The 23288-nt window shown below is 49.0% G+C and overlaps 1 protein-coding gene across 5 annotated transcripts in view; it reads left to right on the top strand.

Moving 5' to 3' along the window:
• Positions 1-23288, top strand: part of CSGALNACT1 (chondroitin sulfate N-acetylgalactosaminyltransferase 1) — a 300150-nt gene that overhangs the window by 209007 nt on the left and 67855 nt on the right. For all 5 annotated transcript variants that reach the window (XM_084879843.1, XM_084879844.1, XM_084879842.1 and 2 more), the window contains one exon: positions 12191-13120. In XM_084879843.1, coding sequence (XP_084735969.1) covers positions 12487-13120 — 634 coding nt within the window. In that variant the 5' untranslated portion in view covers positions 12191-12486. The remainder of the gene's footprint in view (positions 1-12190; positions 13121-23288) is intronic.

Raw genomic sequence — 23288 nt, forward strand, 5'->3', positions numbered from 1 at the left:
CAGAATGCTAATATAAAATGACATCGGCTGGTGGCTTAAATAACAAACATTTATTTCTCGTGGTTCTGGAAGCTGAAGTCTGAGGTCGGTGCCAGCATTGGTTGGGTTCTGGTGAGAATTGTCTTCCCCTCAGGGCCCTTTGCTGTAAAACCTGTCCCACCCCCCTCCTGCCCTTACACCCTCACCCATGCATCCCCAGGTCAGCCTTCCCTACCTCTGTGCTTTCCCTTTACAACGAACACGCCACTGTTAAAGCTCGTGGGAAATGACAGAGAGACAGGGCATAGTAATCAAGAGCAGAGACCCTGCCTGGATTAGAAACCCAGTGTTGTCGTTTCGTTGCTGGGTGACTTGGGAGGTGACTAATGTCTGCCTAAATGTCCTTATCTGCAAAATATTAATAGAACCTGCCTCATAGGAGACACCGGAGAAGTAGGAGGAAGAGGCAGGGAGAGTAGGGTCGTAGAGAGCAAGGTGAAAGTTTACAGAACATGGAATATTTGAAGAGTTGTGCAGAGTGAACATGTTAGTGGGCTGTTAAATGGCATTAAACTATAAAACAAACTTGGATTAAATAAGTACTCGGTGCCATCTATTTTGTGTAGAAATAGGACAATGTCTATTGCAGATAAATTTTTTAAAATCTGCACCTGAGGATATGTTTATTGAGTTTCAGAAAGAGAGAGGGAGGGGGAGGGGGGAAGAAGAGGAAAAAAAAAGAGAGAGAGAGAGAGAGAGAGAGAGAGAGAGAAAGAGAGAGAGAGAGAGAGAGAGAGAGAGACATCAATTAGTTGCCTGCTGTGCACACCCCAACCAGGGATCTAACCTGCAATGTAGGTATGTGCCCTGACCGGGAATCGAACCCACAATGTTTTAGTGTATGGGACGATGCTCCAATCAACTGGGCCACCTGGCCAGGGCTGCAGATAAATTTCTTTATAGGAGTAATATCTTAAAATGTTTTCAGCGAATCCTTTAATAATCAGTTAACCGCCTAGCAGGGATAGCTGACTACAGGCAGGCTTGGCCCAGGTGCTGGAAGTGGGGACTGAGGAAAGGGTAGGGAGCACTGGAAGGGGCTGGAGACATGGTGGGCTGGAACCAGTGCCTTCACGATATGGCCTGCAACCAGCTTTAGTTTTTGTGTGAAAAATAATAACTATGTAATGTTTATTTACATAACAGGGGCCATCTTGCCTTTAGGTAGCAGCGGGCATCCCCGTTAATTTTTTCTGTTACTGGTTCTGTTTCTACACTCAGGCACAAGGAGAGAAGGCTTCGCCGCCCCAGCTTCACGGGTTTCTAAAATAACCTGCACAGTCCGTGCTTTCTCTAGACCTGAGGTCTAATAACCACTTTCCAAAGAAAGCCCCTGTCCGCGTGCCGATGTCTTCCTTGTAGGTGGGGAAGGAAAAGGGGAGTGAGAGCAGCCACGCCGTGTATTTTTGTCTGGACTCAAAGTAGCAGTTTCCTTCTTAGCCCTCCTCACTTCACACAGGCCAGCAGAACACACAAAGGCTCACGAGCGTGGGCGTCACCACCTCTGAGTCCAGATGTTTCCAGGGGTTGGTCCTTTGGCCTCGCTGCTGGGGATGGGGACCCAACTGTGCTCACTCTCTTCTTTCATGGACCTGGGGCGGGACAACTCCTGCAGCGTGCTGACGGATGCCCAGGATTGGGGTGAAGGGGCTGGAGTGACACCCCTGGGAGAGGGCAGCTCAGGCCAGCACGAGGTGACAAGTGCGAGAGGCAACAGCTTTGCCCGGCTCCGTGGACTCACCTGGGGCCACAATGGAGAGGGCGAGAGTGCTGGACCCACCCCCAACCTCTCGCCTGCAAGCTGGACCCCCATTTTGCACTTTTTAAAAAGACTGGTGTCTGCAATCTGGTTCTCTTGAGGCGCTGTTTTGTCCTTTTTCTTTTCTTTCTTTCTTTCTTTCTTTCTTTTTTTTTTTTTTGTTCTAGAATTTATTACTTCTATTTTTTATTTTTATTTTTATTTTATTATTTTTGTACATATACCAGTGCCCCCCCCCTCCCATACATACCCTCCCTTCCCAGAGTTTTGTGTCCATTGGTTGTACTTATATGCATGTATCTCCCCCAGATTTCCCCAACCTCCCTGCTGTAATTTGACAGTCTGCTTGTTGCTTTACTGTCTCTATATCTATCTTTTGGTTCATTTTAGTTTATAATGTTCTTTATCATCCATAAATAAGTGCGGTCATGTGGTGTCTCTCTTTCATTGTGTTTTGTCCTTTTTCTGAGGCATTCCCTGCTTCATATCTTCCTAGCTGTCCTGCTCTTTTTTCGGTGGCTCTGCTTGTGGGCACTGCCCCCCTGGTTTGAATTGTGCTCATGTTGTGTGGCTCCGTGTACCCTCTGAAATGGCAGGTTGACCGAGTGGATGACTGGAGTAGTGTTTGGGGCTGCTGTGAGGGTAGGTCACCCGGCCTCCCCAAACCCTAGTGTCCCACTCTTAGAGAATAGGGATCAACCACTCACAGGAGGTTTAGGTGCTGAGCAGGTAATGCACGAGATCTAGGGGTTCCCTCATGGTCCTCAGTGGAGCCCCCTCTTTGGGGTGATCTGTCCGAAAGGACACCAGGTGACTGACTGACTGACTTTGACCCCAAGTAAGTTACCTCTAGCTGTGGCTGCATTAGGCTTTCCATTATGCTTTGTTCTGGGATTTCTGTGTTTAGAGATGTTTTAAAACCGTTGCTTTGGTACCTGGTAGACACATGTGGTCAACGTTACTTCTCTCTTCCTCTCCCCCTCTGTCTGCTAATAAGGGGGCTCCGTTAGTCCTCCCTGTGCTGCCTTCACTACAGTGAAGTCGAGGCCCTCTCCCCTGGAGCCACCTCAGCTGGACGCACAGTGTGCTGTGATTCATTCTTACCTCTGCCCTCAGCACTCCACCTGGCCTCTGCCCAGGGCCCCGTGCTTATTGCTTAGCCAGAAGGCGCCCGGCTGCAGAGCATTGCTCACTTTTAATTAGTCCTCTCCTCGCCAGTTAGCAGAGTGCATTTCCCTAGAAGCTGCACTGGGCTGCGGGACCGGGACCTGCTCTCCCCGGGGGCGCGCCTCCCCGAGCCGGCATGATGTCAGGGCTGAGCTGCCTGCACTTGAGCGTGGCGTGTGAGCTGACATGTGGAGCCAGCCAGTGCCTGGGCATCTCATCTGTCACGCTCTGGAGGAAAGAGCGAGGACTCGGTGTTTGGCAAGAGAATTCGTGGTGATGTCAGCCAGCACCTTCACCGACCTAGAGGTGCTCTCTCTTTTCCTTTCAAAGAAGACCATCTCTCCGAGGGTTGAAGATTTCGTTTGCCAGGATGCTTTTTAGTTGCGCCATCTTCAGCCTGAGATGTGGGGATAAGCTCCTGGCATCTGCTCAGAAGCCCCGGGCTGCTGAGAGGAACTCTGCCCCCGCCCCACCGAGGGGCCACAGCCAGGCTTGCCCTGGGCACAGCGGGACCAGCATTCTTTCCGGGAACAGGGCGAGTGCGCACAGCTGTGAGGGCAGTGGGACTGCAGAGCAAAGCTGGCTGGGGAGGCAAAAAGTTACACAGAAACAGTGCTTCCTGCCACATCTAAGGGGCCAGGCCAGCTCATAAATGGGAGGACTCCTGGTGAGTTCAGAAGCAAGAAAAATTGGACACGGTGGGTGCAGAATGACACGTCAGCTTTTACCAGGATCATTAAGGGTGATGAACAGTATAGCCTCCTGGGTAAGACCAGGGCTTTAGCACCAGACAGAGCTGGATTTAAACCCAGGCTTGGCTACCTGCCAGCTGTGAGCCGTGGGCAAATTACTTCACCGCGCTAAGCCTCGGTTTCCTTATCTCTAATGGGGATAATGAATGAGACTCAGCCCCTGGGATTGTTGGGGGGATTAGATGAGATAATGTGTATAAGTGCTTACTGTGATGTCTGGCCTGAAGTAAAGGCCCACTAAGTGGTTGTGATTGTGAGCAACAGGAGGGTGTGGGAGGCCGGTTTCGGGGGGTTCTCACTTGGCCCTGCAGGGCGGCACCCCAGCCACAGAGAGCCAGAGCCCAGTGGGACCGAGCCCCGTGTTTCTGTGGACTCTGGGCAGCTGACATGTGTGTGCCCCACATGTGTACCTGAGACCCCTTCCTGCCTGGAAAGGGTTCATGATGCTCCATATTCTAAGCTGATTTTTTTTGTTTGGTTAATCCTCACTCAGGGATATTTTTCCATCAATTTTTAGGGAGAGTGAAAGAGAGAGGGAAAGAGAGAAACATCGATGTGAGAGAAACACATCGATTGGTTGCCTCCTGCTGCACCCTGACCAGGGCTGGGCCAGGGAGGAACCAGCAACTGAGGTATGTATCCTTGACTGGAATTGAACCTGAGACCCTTCAGTTGGCAGGCTGGCGCTCTATCCATTGAGCCAGCCTGGCTAGGGCCTAAGTCGTTTTAAGTGTCTTCTCTTTTCACTCCACCTGCAGGCCCACCTCCTATGCCGACTGCCTGCCTGAGATGCTCACTGAAACAAGGTTGGGGGTGGCAACAGGGAAGGGGGTGCAGGGGGGTGGAGGATGGGGGGTAGTGGGTGGCGTGGGGATGGGGAATCTATGCATATTCAGGAAGACTCTTCCTATCAAGCCTTCCCCACAGAAGTGGGCCAACAATTAAAAACCAAAATAAAAACAAAAGAGGATTTGGAGCTGTTTCCTGCGTTTTGGGCATATGGGGCTGTCATTCATTTCTGTGTCTTCACCTTCCGACTAGCGGACCCCAGCTTCTTTTTGTCACATTTCCCTTTTCCTGCTGCAAAGTGAGGAGAAAGGAATCAGAATGATTCCTTCGGGAGGCCAGTGTGGAGCGGAGTGGACGGAGGGGCACCTCTCAACCAGGGCATTCCCGACAGAGAAGTGATCGGGCCGGTTTTTGGGGGGTTGCTCCATGCTGGTCCCTGGAGCTCAGAGCCCAGTTAGAGGGAGGACCTCACAGAGAAGACCCTCGTCAGCCGTCTTGAATGCCAAGTCCAAGTCCTCCGGGTTAGGAAGGGAGGGAGCATGGTCCTGCAGGGGCCTGGCAGGGGGGTCTGGACGTATGGCCTGGCCGTAGGTGTTGGGGACCCTGGCCTGGAGGCAGAGGGGTCCAGAGGCAGGCAAGTCACCCTGAGGAGCAGGCAGCGAGGCAGGTGCCTGGTGCAGGGGCTCTGGAATTGCTGTGGCTGCGTCTGTCCCCTGGAAACCTGGAGCACAGTCAGGGAGGTCAGGTTCATGGGAGCCTGGAGCAGGGTCCCTGGGGTGCCCAGGATGGTCCTCAGGGTGAGAAAACATTTACAAAATTTGCACGCCGTTATTATAGGGTATTGTTCTGTGAATACGTAATACAACCATACTGTAAAACTTGCGTCTAACGTGTAAATGAATAAATTCCATACAGGAACTTGTTCAAAAGCTATGTAGTGCCTGGCATGTGCTGTTTAGGTTGAACATACTTGACCTTGAGTGCCAAGGCCAGATGAGGGATGCAGCGAAACTGCCAGGCTGTCCTGGGCTGCACCCCCCCCCCCCCCCCCCGCGTGGATCCCCTTCTGTGTGAGGCTGACCAGGTCGGGCCAGGTCACCTGGTGTCAGCGCTGGGGGCGGTCGGGGGATGATACTTCAGCCTCTTCCAGCCAACTTGACACGCTGGACGTTTGCTGACGTTGCGTGACAGCCCTGTCCCTCCTGTGGGCTGTGGCTTTAGCACCTCTTCATGTGTAGACAGTGACACTGAGCTGCTAACCTTGCCCCGACTTTGCAGTTGCTACCAGGACACTCTTGAGGATGAAGCACTTGGCACATGAGTACAAGCTGACGAATGACTTCAGTGGGAAAAGGAAGTCTGAGGATAGAGAATACAGATATCGTAAAGTTGTGTGTTTAGTGTAATTCACCAGCGTTACCCCGGTCAATTTAACAAAATAATGATTATAAGAAGAAAGGAACCTGAGTCCCAGGAAGAGCTGTGACAGCTGGGAAACCTGCTCTAAAGCTCCCAGTGGGTGTGGCTTAGGGAGGGGGAGGGGGGGCTCTGGTCATACCCATTTCCCGACTATTTTTACTTCTCTGCAAGTTCTCAGCCCTAAACGACTAACGTGTGTCCAAGAGGCAGATTACTGCGAACTCCACAAAGCCGTGGCAGGAGTGGGTTGTATATATACTCATTTCCGTTAAGAGAAGGCCGATGGAAAAGAAAATTGGACAGAAAAGTCTGTACACATGTGTGCTGGGAGTAGGGCCTAGACTTCCGGGATCTTTAAGCTCTTACTGCGGCTTTGGTCTGTCTTGTTACCTGTGCAGCGTTTCCCCCACTTCTGCCATCTGATGCTGGTTGCTCCCCTCAACATTCCTTATCTCCCCTTCCTCTTCTCCCCCCCCCCCCCCCCCCCCCCGCCCCACCCCAGTGTGGGAGGCAAACACGCAGTGTTGTGAAGACCAGGAGGCGGGGATCCTGGAGGGCCTTCTCGGAAGCTGGCCACCACACCCTGCACCCAGGAGTTAAGCTGTGGTGCAGGGAATTCTAAATGAAGCTGTGTGTTGGAGTCAGGAGTACAATGTTAGCTTTATGTACGTTTCTGAGAGCATTTAAAAACTCTCCGGGTAAGAATCCTTGCACGATGCCTTCCCCACACACATCCCGGATGGTATATTTATACAGGAGAGATGACTTCAGTTTACGCTCTGTTAGTACAGCTCGCCCTTGAACTGAAGGTGAGCTTGTGTCCTTGTCATCAAAGGGCCGATTGTGAGGGGCAGACTCCCGCGGCCGCCCCGGGCTTTGGTCTACCACGTCCCGGCCCAGGGGACACTGCTTGGCTCTTTTCCCCATCACCCCTTTGGCCAGGCCTGCACTCCGGGTGGAGGTGTCTTGTAGATTTTATTGCTACTCCTTGAATCGTCTTCTTTATCACTCACAAGGCCTGTCCTTGTAATATGTGCTGCTGCCTGACCCAGTCTCACCCTGAGACCACCGGCCCCCTGCCAGCGTTTGTCAGTGGGGCTTGTCCTGGGACCCTTCAGGTCTCTGAGCATCTCGTGGACATGAATAGACACGCCTGGCGCTCTCCACCGCAGCGTGCAGCTCTCATGATCTAAATGTTCACCACGACCTGTAGAATGACATGCATACACCCATGCTTCTGGCTGCTTCTGTTCTGGCCACACAAATTCCAATTTCCACTGTCCCCATCTGGGGTAAGTGTTAGTCTCTGGACCAAACTTAGAGCGTCTTAGTTTCACGCTCTGAAGAGCTTCCACTCTAAGATGAGCTGATACACTGTACCTATAGCCACTTGCCTATCTTATTTTAACACATAGTGTTGGTGCCTAACATTTGTTTTAAGCTAATGTCACTTTATTTTTGTTTTTTAAAAAATATCTTATTGATTTTTTTTTACAGAGAAGAAGAGAGAGGGATAGAGAGCTAAAAACATCGATGAGAGAGAATCATTGATCAACTGCCTCTTGCATACCCCTTACTGGGGATGTACCCGCAACCAAGGTGCATGCCCTTGACCAGAATCGAACCTGGGACCTTTCAGTTCACAGGCCGACTCTCTATCCACTGAGCCAACCCGGTTTCGACTTAAGCTTATATTACTTTAAAATGTATTTGTTTATACGTCTCAACCCTCTTCCTTCCTCAACACACTTTCATTTAGTAGGGAGGAGCACTGGCTTTAACACCTTGTATCTATTCTAATGGTGTTTGTCTCTCCGGGCTCATAGTTATTGGTGAGGCCGTAATTCCCCATTAAGCTTATGAACTTGCTGATGCTGGAGTTTGTTTTTGGTTCATCGTTTTGTCTGCTGTACTTTCTTATGCATTGCATAGAACATAGTCGGAGTTATTAATAAGGATGAGTAACGGCAGTACCCAGATGGAGCAGACTGTGACGTGACCTGTGGGTGAGTCAGTGCTGTGTGATGTGGAGACCTGGGGGACATCCGGGACACTTCCCGGCTGGGGCAGGATGTCCGGGCCGTCAGACGACTTCCACCTGGAGTCTGAGGAGCCCGCTCCCTTGCTGGACCCCTGGGCATAGGCCCACTTGGCTTTGAGATTCTCTGCCTTGAAGCTTCACGAAGTGCTGTGACCTCATTGGGCAACCCCTGGCCTGGATTGGCTGTTCCCTTTAGTTCTCAATGAATCCGGGGTTTTGGACAGAGTGCATCACAGAACCATCCTCAGGGATTTGGCCAGGACAGGAAGTGGGAAAGCAATGAGTAAGGAAGGACATTTAAAAATGCGAGTGGCAAGGAACCTGATCAGCACAAAGGATTTTCTATATTTAAATCAAACAGAGAAAGTTCTTAGAATTGCTTATTGACAGGGGATCCTTCTTGCTCTCCATTCCTTCTCTGTCCCCAACCACCCCAAAGACTGAGCTGTAATCTGGGTGCCTTTGTAAATTTTAAAAACAGTAGCACAATGCTGCCGCGGCTCCACGAAGCTGTCCTGTCCCTGTCTTCTCTCACTTGTAACAGTGCTCGGTAATGACATGGAATGTAAACTCATTAGAAAAGTTAACTGTCTAATTCTCCCGGCACCTCTGCGGGGGGAGAGGGAGAGGTTGCCCCGTGCCTGTGGGGCTGAGCTGTTCGTTTGGTCTGGTTGCATCTCATCGAGGTGTCTCTCCTCGATGTGGTGCAGCTGGTGAAGTACCATCTGCTCTTAAGAGTGGCCTCCTGTGCTGCCACTTGAAGTTTCCGTAGAAGCGAGGGTCAGCCGAAGGATAGGCTTCTGACCTCAGCACACAGATACCCCCGGTCTCTATAGCGTCGCCAGTTGTTACTATTTTGATTGCTAGACACATGGCAAAACATCGTATCTGCTAAAGGATGCAGAACTTTGTTTCTGACATACAGTTTCTGCTCCTGACACGTAAAAAGGGAAATTCATTCCTGCCTGTCTGGTAGTAATTTATGAGGCTTTTTATTGTTCATTTAAAAAAGTCAGCCCTGGCTGGCTTGGCTCAGTGGATAAAGTATCGACCTGCCAACTGAAGGGTCACAGGTTCAGTTCCGGTCAAGGGCATATGCCTGGGTTGTGGACTCAGTTCGCAACCCTGGGGGGCATGGAGGAGGCAGCTGATCAATGATTCTCTCTCATCATTGATGTTTCTATCTCGCCTTTCCTCTCTGAAATCAATGAAAATACATTTTAAAAATATTTTTAAAAATAAGTCATTTCTTTCTAAATATGTTTTTTTTTCCTCCTTTTGAATCCTGAAGAATGGAATATATCTATATATATAAAAGGCTAAGTGTCTGACCGTCTGATCGGTCGCTGTGATATGCACTGACCACTAGGGGGCAGATGCTCAATGTAGGAGCTGCCTAGCTGCAGTGATTTGGCAGTGGTGGTTTTTGGGTGACACACCCTGAAACCAGAGAGGAGGGAGCCTGGTTCCTCGAAAGGCCACATGATTCCACCTTTGGCCATGGAGTATGTTGTTGCTGGGGCCCTGTCGGCCCTGAATGTTGTTTACTGCGCACTTGCGTTTACGTTCCACACCATGTATGTCAGAAACTTTGTAGAGTGCCCTCCCTACTCCGGGATCTCTCAGGGGATATGGGGAGCCAGTTTTGGCCCGATTCCTGGCCAAAGGGTTTTGTGTTAGATGTTACACTGTGCAGCATTTTTTACAGCAAAATATAAACCTCAGTCTGGACAAAGGGTTTTGGCCCGATTCCCTCAGGCCAGGCTGAGGGACCCTACCTGCTGGAGGGACCCTTGCTCACTCCTCAGACATGGGGGAGGGCCCACAGGACGTTGGTTCCAGGGCATGTCTGATCCTGTCTCATCTAGTCCCCACTCTCTGGCCACCTTCTAATTAATTTCTTTTCAATGTGCATGAGTCTGTGCACCGGGTCACTAGTATTAAATAACTTTTAAAAGTATACTAGTGGATTTCAAAAACCAGACTAGATGTTAAAAGAGCCTTATGGAACACAAGATAATTATTGTGCAGTTTTAAGTTTCTTTAGTTTTAATACATTGCTTCAGCTAACCAACATGATTTCAATTTATTATGCAAATGTGACAATTATTCCATTTAAAAAATCTGTTGGAAAGATTGGGTTTCTGCCACCCAATAAATTACGTTGAGTATTTCATTTTTGGTTTTTGATTTGCTTATTTTGTTTTTAATGACAACTCATTTAAAGTAAAAAGTCTTTAAAGTGGCAGAATAATGTGATAACATGTCTTCCCTAGTAATTTAATACTTGGATGTAATGAGTTCATCTGAGAGATTTCATTAAAAACAGCAAGGTGCCTGAATACCAAAGCTGAGATGTTTTTAATCACAGAATTATAGTAATTATATGAATCCCAAGATTTTCACCAGATAGAAAAGGCTTCCAGGGCTAAAATATACTTTAAACTCAGCAATAATAACTGCATATTGTTCTCAGTTATACAAAAGAAAATTTTCAGGCCCAGGGAAATATTGGAGAGAGTATTATGTGTTGAATCTTTAAGGAAAATTAAGAAATAAATTATTTTGATAACATAATAATATCGGTAAGGATTGCATCACCAGGGTAACAGAAGGAGACTGTCCTGTGTGGCCATGGTATATAGCAGGTGCATACTTGCCAATGAGCCTTTATTGTTTACTATATTATCAGCATAGAGAGAATGCAAGAAGAAACATCACTCTCTTCTCCCAGAGACCTGAAGTTTCTAATTCCCTGGAGCCCTCCTTCCAGGAAATGGGACAGACTGCCGGTAAATGAGATGATTATATGATTATGGGCCCAACACCTGGATTTCTGGGTTGGGTGAAAACTATGTAAAGAAAATTTACTTATTGCCTGGCCAGTGTGGCTCAGCGGTTGAGCATTGACCTATGAACCAGGAGGTCACAGTTTGATTCCCAAAGGACACATACCAGGGTTGCCCGCTTGATTCACAGTAGGGGGCGTGTAGGACGCAGCCGATCAATGATTCTCTTTATTGATGTTTCTATCTCTCGCTCCCTCTCCCTTCCTCTCTGAAATCAATAAAATATATTTTTAAAAGAATAATTCGTATTTTCATTTGTGGCTTATTGAAAATGTCAAATTTTTATAAAAAGGGCAGGGCATGTTACCCCCAGGGAACTTGTTTTTAAGAGAAGTGACAAAAAAAGATGCATCTAGGAAGATCTTACAAAAATTTCTCTAAACAATAAATGTTATTGGATCTATTTTCCATTTATCATTTTTTTTTTTCTGGCTCAGATAGGTACTGGGGGAGAACGCAGAAGAAGCAGTGTTGTAGTGATGACCGTGATGGGTGGAGGAAAAGGAGGGATGCTTGGGGAAATGGGAATGGCAAGTCAGGCTGACTCACATGTTATAGGCATTTGGAGTTGAGGGGCAGAGCATATAGTCAAATGGAAAAAACCCTATGGTCTGTCTGGATATTTCTGATGAGAGTCAGGACACAGAATTCCTCCTGGAGGCTGGAGTGGAGACATGCCTGGGATTTGAGTCCCGAGAAGACAGTATATCTGGTCTCTGTTCTTCTCCCAGCCCCATCCTTTTCTGTGGGAAACTCACCATCTCCCGTCCACAGGAGAATTGGAGAGTTCGCTAGAACCTCTGTCCCCTGACTCCTTCCGAATATATTATCATCCACATTTATTATTTGTGTATTTGAACTTCCCTGTCTCCTGATCATAAGCTTGAAGACCCTGTGAGCCAGCTTGGAGCCTGTCCTGTATGAGTGCACCAGCGTGAGCCCATGCACGCCTCACCTTTTGCAGCCTGGGCTCACCTGGCCAGAGAAGTCCCTGCCTTCAATTTTAAATGTCATTAAAATTTGCTTTCCCCCTTTTAACCACCAAAATAATAGGTGCCACTGTGGAAAGTTCACAAGATACAGAAAAGTGTAGAGAAACAGAAAAATCACCATTAATATTTCCATCCAGAGAGATTTCAATTTTCGCCATATTTCTTTCCAATCTTTTTTTTTTTGGTATCCTTTATTATTTATATGCATTGCTCTGCAGATGCATCTTTGCATTATGATTTCCAAACATCTAACAATATTTAATCACCTGTTATAAGCATTTTCCTGTAAACCTCATGGGCGGTCTATTGAACATTGATTGGCATCGTGAACATAAGAGTGTTCTTATCTTGATGAAGTGTTTTGTCATTTGATCTCTCCCTAGGTCCCCTGTTGTCACCTGCTGCACATTTGGAAGGCTAGGATGGGTCTGAGTGTGAACATTTGGAGGTTTCAGCTAACTCGTTGCTTCTGCCTGGAAGACCATCCTGTAGAAGGAGAAAACGTGCTCCACGGGATGCTTGACTTCGAGAGACAAGACGTGTTGTAGAAAGAAATGGATGAAGGCAGCTCAGGGGGCCCCAAACGCATGCTTCCCGTGGTCTAGTCCAGGGCAAGCCCTTCCATGGGGCCCTGAGGTTCTGGGATGTCGCCAGTTCTGGACGCATGGCTGATTCCTGAATGACGATGGTTCGCCGAGGGCTGCTTGCGTGGATCTCTCGGGTGGTGGTTTTGCTCGTGCTTCTCTGCTGTGCCGTCTCCGTCCTCTACATGTTGGCCTGCACTCCCAAAGGCAACGAGGAGCAGCTGGGGCTGCCCAGGGCCAACGGCCCCACAGGCAAGGAAGGGTACCAGGCCGCCCTGCAGGAGTGGGAGGAGCAGCACCGCAACTACATCAGCAGCCTCAAGAGGCAGATCGCACAGCTCAAGGAGGAGCTGCAGGAGAGGAGCGAGCAGCTCCGGAATGCGCAGTACCAGGCCAGCGATGCCGTGGGCCTGGGCCCTGAGCCGGGCGCTCCCGAGAAAACCCAGGCCGACCTGCTGGCGTTCCTGCACTCGCAGGTGGACAAGGCGGAGGTGCACACCGGGGTCAAGCTGGCCACCGAGTACGCCGCAGTGCCTTTCGACAGTTTCACCCTGCAGAAGGTGTACCAGTTGGAGATGGGCCTGACCCGCCACCCTGAGGAGAAACCCGTGAGGAAGGACAAGCGGGATGAGTTGGTGGAGGCCATCGAATCGGCCTTGGAGACCCTCAACAGCCCCGCAGATAACAGCCCAAACCAGCATCCTTACACGGCCTCAGATTTCATCGAAGGTTGGCACGCTGTGGATTTGGGTAGAAAGCAGAAGAGGTGTCTGAGCCCAGGCATCTGGGGGCGGGGAGGGGTGGGGTCACAGCTGTGGGGGGCTGGCAGCTGGCTGGGGATGGCTGGTGGAAAGTTTTATGTGAGCAACACCAGTGCTATATAGTATGGTTTTTATTTTTCAGAAACATCTGTTTCCACTTAATTTCTCATGGAAACCACAATCTTTGAGTGGATAGATTCATTGTTCTTTGGCAGAAGAAAGTAGAACTTCTTGCTTTCATTTAAAAAAAAAAGGAAGAAGAGAAACACGTAAAACAAAATGTAAACATAAAACTTTAAAACTTTGAAACCCCAGCGGAGTATGAGAGGCAGTTTTAATTGATCTCTTCTCACGAGTGCTTCTCTCCTGGAGATGGGGACTGGCTGTGATGCCAAGAACAGAAAGGTGGTAACGTGCCATATGGCACTTACATCGGCCAGGCCCTGTTCCGGGGACTTTTTACTTATTAATTCACCTTTTCCTCGTAATGACTCCATTAGTGAATAAGGGAATGGAGGTTCAAATGAAGTAAATTACCTAAGGTTGCTACTCAGTTAGCAGGTGACAGAGCCAGGATTTGAATCTGGGAAGTCTTGTTGAGCCATGCTCTTAACCATCAGGTTATATTGTATAGATGGGCCCTAAGGAACACATGGAATATAGTGAGATGAATGAGTGAGCCTTTTCTTTTTTTTTTTTTTAATAGGCACAGAACAAGCTAGTATTAATTTGTGGTTGATTGTGTCCAACTTCACAAGAAAGCAGCCTGTCTAGTTTCTTGGAAGACTCGTTAGTATCATCTTCCCTATCAATTTTCCTATTGTCAGTGGTTCAACATCTATACTAATAAAAGGGTAATATTCCAATTAGACTGGGCATCTTCCGGACATCCAGACAAAGCCACAGTGGCAGGGGTAGAGGCAGAGGTGGTTAGGGGCAATCAGGCTGGCAGGGGAGAGAGTTAGGGATGATCAGGCTGGCAGGGGAGAGCAGTTAGGGGCGATCAGGCTGGCAGGAAAGGGCAGTTAGGGGCAATCAAGTCATCAGGGGAGGATGGTTGGGGAGCAGTTAGGGGGTGATCAGGCCGGCAGGGGAGGGCAGTTAGGGGTTGATCAGGCTGGCAGGCAGAGGCAGTTAGGAGGCGATCAGGCAGGAAGGCAGGCGAGTGGTTAGGAGCCAGCATTCCAGATTGTGAGAGGGATCAGGCCTAAACCAACAGTCGGACACCTCCTGAGGGGTCCTGGATTGGAGAAGGTGCAGGCTGAGCCCAATTTCATGCACAGGGCCTCTAGTCAACTAATAATTTGGGAGAGGAAGTACCTTCAAGGGCATCCAGCTCTTTCCCCTGTTTCACGATAGAGTTCATTACAGCTTCCCAGACCTGTCTCTGGGCCCACATTACTTCACTCCCTGCTTGGTTCTGAGCCACCATCTCTCAGCCTGCATGGCAAGGTAGACTCTGTTAAGTTGTAGCAAAAACCCTTCCACTGTTATTTATGCCTGTTTTCTTTGGGCATTTTCCTGTCTTAGGATTTTTTTTCAACTTTATATATAAACCATAAATTCATGCAATTTTGCCATAGTATCATTTTTCATACACCTAGAGCCAGGTAAAGAAATCTTTTACAAGACCAAGCTTTTGGTGTCAGGGTTGGGGTTTTTTGTTTGTTTGTTTGTTTTTTATTCACTTGTATATGGTGTTAAAAATGCCTAGCACTTTTGACAGCAAGTATATGTTCACGGTGAACACTCAGAGATAGAAATATCATGATGATGCAGCATCAGATTTTATAGTTTTAGAGTTTATGAAACATTTCCACATATATTATCTTACTAGCTGATCTCCAGGGAAATCATTAAATATCCTTGAAAAATGAATCCTGGTTGCCACTGGAGTATGCTACAGAAGCTGCCTACGTACAAAGCCATTTCAAAAGAACTTGATTATACATCAGCGCCTATAATTTGGAACGTTTGTCCTTCCGATCTTTAATCTGCATTTATATTTGAAATCTCCGTCTGCTTTTCTGATACAGCAGCTTAATACACAAGGACTCTTGTTCTTGATCGGCAGTGACGTAGGCCTCTGATCCTGAGTTTCTTTGCCCTGAGATACGCCTGACTTTCTCTCAGAGGCACCGTAATCATAGCTGCGTGACATTGGTTTCACATGCAGCACATAGCCTGCGTTTCAAAGCAGATCACTCCACATTTGGTGAAAGTCTAGTCAGCTGTTTTCATAGGACGAGAAAATGGGCTCAAGTTCTTTAAATATACGGGGGCGGGTAAAGGCAGGTCTGCAGTTGTAAGTGAAACACAGAGTTTATTCTTGTATTACTATTTATTAATCTTATTGTTTTGTTTTCCATCTGTGACCTCCTTTAGCCCACCCCTGTATTGATACATGTTTGACTGTCATAAGAAGCAGTTTATGTCATGTTTCCATTCTTGTCACAGAAGATTGTGGAGGCCATCTTTTATGTTCTCAGCAAACGGGGCCTGGTAAAAGACACCCGCTAGTCAGAGGAAGGTACAGGGGGGTGGAGGTAAATTCAGCGGAGGAGTGCTTTCCACATAGTGATGTTTTATTTTATTTTTAAAATATTTTTATTGATTTTTTTACAGAGAGGAAGGGAGAGAGACAGAGAGTTAAAAACATCAATGAGAGAGAAACATCGATCAGCGGCCTCCTGCACACCCCCCACTAGGGATGTGCCCGCAACCAAGATACATGCCCTTGACCGGAATCAAACCCAGGACCCGTCAGTCCGCAGGCCAATGCTCTATCCACTGAGCCAAACCAGTCTCGGTCTCATAGTGATGTTTAGAACAAAGTGGGACTCCTGGGACCACAAGCATGGATGGATGGCTCCGAGGTGAGGCGGGTGTAACTCAGAGAGGCAGTTGGACTGACTGACTTTAGAGGGCCTTTCTAATCCTGAATCACGATTCTCTGATCTGCACCTAGTCACGGAGGAAGAAGGGAATGGAAAGGGTCTGATATGAAGTCTGTTTTCTTTCACGAGTTAGAGCAAGGGATAGGACCTTACAAGGGTGAAGTATATCTTCAATGTACCTTATTTGGGTTTCTAAACATAACCTTAGAGAAACTGAGTTTGTGTTTGGGGAGTGGTTCATAGTCCAAAAGCTGGAGTGATTTAGAAGTCCATGGGAAAATTTTAGGTTACCAGGGGGATGTTCCAGACTCTCAGAGCTTTAAACGAAGGCCACTGATTTACTGACCCCTGAACTAATACAGTGAACATGGGGATTGTTTGTGTTTAAAGAAATAATAATAAAAGCCCCTGGGATGCTCCCAGATGATAATAGTCACATAAAAACGTAAAGCCAGTGGTGAGGCAGGTAGCATGATGTCATGAGCGTGGGAAACTGTGTGACTTTGACCAACACCCTTAAGCTCCCTGAGACTCGGTCTCCTCATCTGGACTTGGGTGTCTTCCAAGGCCCTGCCCAGACCCAGCTTTCTGCAAAATACAGAGCGTTGCTTTAACTTCTTTTCTTCTTGGCTTTGCCAAGGTGCCATCCCTGAGGGGTGCTCTGCTGCCCACTCTGCTGGCTGACTGAGGATGCCCCACCTACCCAGTGGGTTCTTCCTCCATAAAAGGAGGAATTCAAGTAGACGATTTATAGTCCTGTCTCACTGTGGCCACTTTCTACAATTCTGTGAAGCCTGCAGCAGGAGAATACCTCCTTGGTGACTGTCTAATTTATTATGTATACTAGAGGCCCGGTGCACTTGGGAGGGAGGGTGTTCCCCTAAGCCTTGTGGGGAATGGGCCTAAGCCAGCAGTCGGACATCCCCCGAGGGGTCCTTAGCACTGCCTCAGAGATAGGAGAGGCTCCTGCCACCGCTGCTGCACTTGCCAGCCGTGAGCCCGGTTTCTGGGCTGAGCGGCACTCTCCCTGTAGGAGCACACTGACCACCAGGGGGTAGCTCCTGTGTTGAACATCTGCCCCCTGGTGGTCAATGTGCGTCATAGTTGTTCCTTCATTAGGTTGATTTGCATATTAGCCTTTTATTATATAGGATTGCTTTAATTCTTATGGATCTCTAAAACACATAGGGAACAACATCTGCCTCCTTTTCCCTTTCCCCAGATGTTTCTTTGGCACTGATTTTTATGTTGGATTCTCGCATGAATTTTTTTTGCAACCATCTGGAAAACGAAGCTAACGTAGAAAAACGTGATCCTGTGCCCTAGGAGCCTGACTGTTTATCTCCTCCAGTCAACAGAAACTCCTTCTCTGTGCTTGTGGTTTAGTTATTCCTTCAGTGTGGGGTACACAGACTCTGCATGGCAGAACTTTTGGCTTTCATTTTATGTTTTAAACATACATTTGATGTCATCCCATAAAACAGTTAGCTTTCTACATGATTCCTCTTTTATAATCCAAACAGCTGGTCATGGGAATCCTGTGAGAGGCATTTCTAACGTCTGTCTCCACGGGGTTGCTCTTCTGTCACCAGCCTCTGCAGCTCACCCTCCTGCAGTTTTCTCAGGGTTAGTGGTGGCAAGAGAGGGCTGACAGAGGCTAGACGACTTGATTTGGGGGCGAGAGGGAGCCAAGCCACGAATCCCAAGAAGCCGAAGGTTTTGAGGGCACCCTCTGATGTGTTGTAAACCAAAGGGACATGGAAATAGCTGTAAACCCTTAGTCGCTGTCTGCACAGCAATCCCGACCTCCTGTGCTCTACAGCCAGGCCTTGGTGCTTCCTGGGGAGCGAAGGCAAAGGCGTGAAGATACCGAGTGTTTGACTCCCCTTGTTTAAGTCTCATCATGACCTCGAAGGGACACCCTGTGACCACGTGGCTACATTTTTTTTTTTTTAGACAAGTCAAATCTACTTGCAGGTCCTGGATGCTTGGAGAACCAGGTACCTGGACTGTGTGGACAGGGAATATAGGTCCATTCCTCAGTGTGCCTTCTGTGATACACTTCTTCGTCAGCAACTTTGTGCCTTGAGGTAGAAATGGTTAGGCAGACATTCAGGTGCGTTTCTGGGCCTCTGGGGATCTCCGTGCAGAAATGCAGGAGGGCAGGATTCTGCGCCGTGGGTGGGCCTTGCCTGTGTGTGGAAGAGAACATGGTGAGGGGAGGCCAGCTGACAGAACTTCAGGTCCCGCTTTGGGCCTCGGTTCTCAGCCAGTGTCTCCACGGGAAGTGAGGGCGTTAGGACTCAGCACGCCCTTCTGAGCACCCTCACGTCACTGTGCACTGACCCACCACGCTGGTTTGCTGCTAAGTTTTGCGCAGGCTGGCCTGCGACTAGGTTCCTCTGTCACTTCTCCCCGCCGCTCTATCCCACCTCACCCTGCCTGTCCCCTCTCTCCCGCTTCCTCCCACAAATCTCATTTGTTTCTGATGCTTTGAGCTCCTCTAAGGAGAGAGAAATGCAAGTTATTCCGAAACCAGAGAGACTTTCATGCAAATAAATGGTTTAATGCTACACTTTGTCCTGCGAATTCATCCAGTGGTGATGCTGAGAGGAGAGTTTCCCAGCTTTGGATTTCTGCCAGTGGCAGGATCCCAGCCCTCCAGTGAGTAAAAAGAATTCTCCATCATTTTTGGACAAGGGACCCTACCTTTTCATTTTGCATTGAGCCCTGCTATCAAGGTCCTACCTCCCTGGTTGAGAAGACAGGAGGGAGAGGGAAAGAGAGAGGAGATAGAACTAGAAGGTTCACGTGTGGTGCTGACGCCTGTGTTGAGCATCAGTTCTGTGGACCCTCCCTGGGCTGGGATGAATGGAGCCCATTTTTTATGTACATCTTGTGTGTACAGAGTGTTTTGTTACAAAACGGCAGGAGCCGGCAATTCAGACTTGGTTTTATGATGATTTTGGGGTTAGTACTTTTATTGTACTCATTCAATGCCGCTTTGTTCTCAGGGGAGTTTTTTTTTTTTTTTAATTGAGGACTCACTGTTCTGCATGCCTTTGGGTTCTATGAAGAATGAGCTGCAAGAGGGCGCTTGTGCTGCTCTGGGTTGTCCAAGACAAAGGAGCTTGGCTTCAGCGGGAGAGGGGAGCAAAGGCCCGATGGAGAGAGCCTGAACTGGGGCGCACACCCCCCGAATTGGGGCTCACGCCCATAAATAGCAGTGGGAGGGGTGGGAGAGATAGGCAGGGAAGGCCACCTCCGCAGGAATGGTGCTGCCCTGATGGCGTGGCTGCGGCTGCTCACCTTCAGCCTGCTCTGCCGTGTGGGGAGGAAGTGGTGTTTGCAGAAAGGACCCGGAGTTTTTAAGCAGACCCCTCGTTTGTCCTCTGCTGGGATGGCAGGTGAGGTCCTGCACCAAGGCCTCATCAACACGCTGGATGGGGCACCTGCTGTGTGTGCAGAGCCGCCCAGGCTGGTTGGGGGCTGGGAAAGGAGGGTAAAGCCAGGCCTCGCCCCTGAAGGACCGGATCACCTTCACAGGGAGACAGAATGCTGAGTGATTGAGGGCTCAGTTGGGGGAACTGCCTGGGCTTCAGAATTGGTGGCTGGATGCAAGCAAGTGGTCAAAGAAGATGTTGGGGAGGTGGGACCTGAGCCAGTCTCAAAGGATGGGAGGGGATTTCTGGAGAGGGAGTGAGGTGGGGAACGGGTTGGCAGCAGGGGTGGGGTACCAGAAAGCCAGCTGACTTAAGAATAGGGTGGTTGTGAGCGTCTCTCTCTCCCCCCCTCCCCCATGTCCCATGTTGTTCAGGGTTCAGGTTTAGGGTTCGGGCTTTGGAGGAGGCCGCACACAAATGAAAGAGACTAGAAAATTTAATTTGGGAATATTGGGGGCCACGTGGGAGCCCAGCTCAAGAAGAAGGACTCCACCACACTCTGGCCTTGCTATTCCATTTATTCAGATTGCGGATACACCCATAGCCCGTAGGCAGGCAATTCCAAAAACAGCCCATCAGTAAGGATTTATGTAAGACTTAAAAGTGGAACTTGCTTCAGCTCCCTTTATCTCAACTAGATAGGTGCTTGGCTCTGACCTTTCAGAGCCTTCAAGGTTAATCATTTTTCCGGGTTCCTGGTCCACCCCTCTCTGCTAGTGAAAGCAATGGGCGGCTTCCAACAGGTGGTGGTGTGGGGTTAGGGCGGAGACCACCTTAGCCAGCAGGACCCAGGAGTCACTAGGAATACAGCTCACAGGGAACCTGAGCTGGACAAGAGCAGGGCTCACAGGGTTTGTCTGCATCTGGAGGTGGCAGGTCCTTTCTCCTCCGAAGGCAGTGAGCTCAGCTCTTGAGTCCCAAAGAGCCCTCCTCCCCTCTCACCTGCTGTGGTGCTCAGACGCTCAAACAATTGCAGGCCCCACGGATCAGAGACGGGGGCAGCGTTTTCTCGCTCACCTCCTGTCTGCACCGGGCACTGTTTCTGACATTGCACAAACACCACTTTACTGACTCCCCCTTCCGAGTGAGGTAGGCACTCTCATTATCTTCCTTTTGTCAGTATGGAATCCGAAACACAAAAGGTTAACATCCTCAGGGTCATTCAACCGGAGAGGGCCAGAGCCAGGATGCTAGAACTTCAGATCTTAGCTCCTCTCACCCCCACCTCCACCCCCCTCCACTCTCATGGTCTCTGACCCAGCACACATGCTGCTCTAGTCCCGGATGACGTGGAAAACCCTTTTAAAAACACATCCAGATGTGTAAACACCTTTGGGAGAAAGACCTACCCTGGTGAGTTGTATACATTTTCTTGGGAAGAGGTTTGGTAGGAAGAGAAGGAAAAACACAGGATCCCGGGGGAAACCAGCAGAAAGAGACGCAGAAAGAAGCCGCAGAAGACAAGTGGTGGTTCGCTCCCCGAGGGAAGGGGTGCGGGTCCAGGAGCCTTTACCACGGAAATCTTTGAACTGCACCGACGAGTGTCTTCTCACCGTCATGGATGGGAAGAGGCAGGGAGTTGAAAGAGTCGGGAGAGAATATTGAACTCAAACTCGCTAGTTGAGACCCCTGAGGGAGCTAGCTGGTGGGTGAGCTTGTCTGTTCCTTAAGAGAGGAAGCAAGGTTTCCGTTTCTGTTATGTCCTCCCAAATAGACCACTTTCCTGGATTGGGATTTTATCTAAATCCACGGTGTAGGCAGTCCTGGAAGGCTTCCACCTTCTGATCCCAACCTATCTTCTCAGCTTCACTTCCTACTGCTCCTCCCTGCCCTCCCCCTGCTGCCACTGAAGGCTTACTCTCTTTTGTGTGCCCGGACAGTCCTGCTTCCCTGTGCAGTTCCTTTGCTGGAAAAGCTAGGGTTCTCTACCCCCCCGGTGTTGGGCCTTCTGTAAGACCTCCCTCTCAGAAATCTGTCCTCATTCTTCCTCCCGCAGGAAGTTCTCCCTCCTTCTTCTTAAAGTAGTATATTGCACTCGAGGGTACTTCCCATCTAGGTTTACGGTTCTTCATTTACCTCCAGTCAGCCTTTATGGACAGCTTCCAACAGTAGTAATTGGCACATAGTAGGTATTTTTTAAAATATATCTTATTGATTTTTTACGGAGAGGAAGGAGAGAGAGAGAGAGAGAGAGAGAGAGAGAGAGAGAGAGAGAGAGAGAGAGAGAGAGAGAGAGAGAAACATCGATGAGAAAGAAGCATCGATCAGCTGCCTTCTTCACACCCCCCACTGGGGATGTGCCCGAAACCAAGGTACGGGCCCTTGATCGGAATCGAACCCAGGACCCCCCATTCCGCAGGCCGAAGCTCTATCCACTGAGCCAAACCCGTTTCGGCCACAGTAGGTATTTTAATTCATTAACTGCACAGCGTTCATAGCAAGCTTTCCCATTTGGGGTCATCTCATCTCTGATTAATTCTCAGTCCTAAACAGACACCATGTCACTGGGTCTTGGGGTGTTCTCGTGTCCCACTCCCAGCAATAAGGCTTTTTGACTCCTCCTTTCCCCCAGCCCAAGGAGTTTTCACCAGTTCTCTGAGGGTGGCAATGTCTGTTGCCCTTTCCCCACCAATAAGGCTTTTGTTCCCTAGGGGGAGAGAGCGGAGAAAGGCTTGGTGGGAGTCTTGCCTCCTCCCACATGGCTGCTGTTCCCTCGCCGGGGCTGACACTGCATGGACACTAATTTCTCTGAGGTACCCAGCGAGGTTCCTGGAGAAAGAGCCTGCCCCAGAGTCCGGATTCCTCTACTGTTTGGAGCCCAAGGGGCTTCCTGTCCTGCCAGCCGGCACTTGGCCTTCATCATTTGGTTTATCTCTTCTTACCAGTGTCCAGGGCATCTGTTCCTGCCTCTCCTCTCCCTGCAGGTTCCCGTTGTTCGCAGGTTTAGGGACAGCAGTTTGTTCTGTGACCCCAGCTCTCCATTAGGTTAAAAAAAAAGTCTTGCATTTGAAAATAACCTGCCCATCTCTGTTGTAAGAGATGCGTGTTCAAGATGATTATATCCCCGGAATGGAAGCGGAAGTGTGCAACCACTTTTTAAAGGATAATTTGAAACCTATTGATCACCTTGTCTACTTCCATTTCTCTACAAATCAGTAATCTCTTCTCACAGCCTAGTTTCAAGCATCACGCGCAATCCAGCCGTTTAAAAGAGCTCACCTGCACTGATTTTACTCGTGAATGGGAATGCTGTGGCAACATCCTAAATCTGGAGTCCATGGTTAGAGTTACTTTGAATGAAACCCCAAACGTGATGACCTCTTTTCTGTAGTCATGAATCAAAGAAATGACATTGTTGCCCCAAACCCCATCTGGTAACCCTATCTCTACTGTTTGTTTGAGCTTTAATGTTGAAATGTTGGGCAAATGGATTTATTCTCTCAAATGCCACATGACCCTACAAGTAAAATGATTCTCATTGTGACAATTTATAATTTACAAGCAAACAAACACAGCGTGACGGGCCATCTCCTTCCTCGTTGCCAGAATTTGAGGCTATTCTTTTCCATCCCTTTCTTCTTTTCACTTTGGTCTGCGGAGAATCCCCATTCCCCTCCCGCCAGTGTGCATGCCAGTCCCACCATCGCTAGATTAGGGGAAGGAAAAGGATAGGAGGGAAGGGAAAAGGGAATATCTTGTTCCCACCTCAGTTATCCACCTTCCCTGAATTTCCCCTCCCCCTGCAGGCCTGGAGACACACTGGTGGCCGAAGTGTCAACGCCTGCCCATCCCTCTA

This window comes from Pipistrellus hanaki, assembly GCF_964339955.1.
Source record: "Pipistrellus hanaki genome assembly, chromosome: 3".
NCBI classification, from domain to species: Eukaryota; Metazoa; Chordata; class Mammalia; order Chiroptera; family Vespertilionidae; genus Pipistrellus; species Pipistrellus hanaki.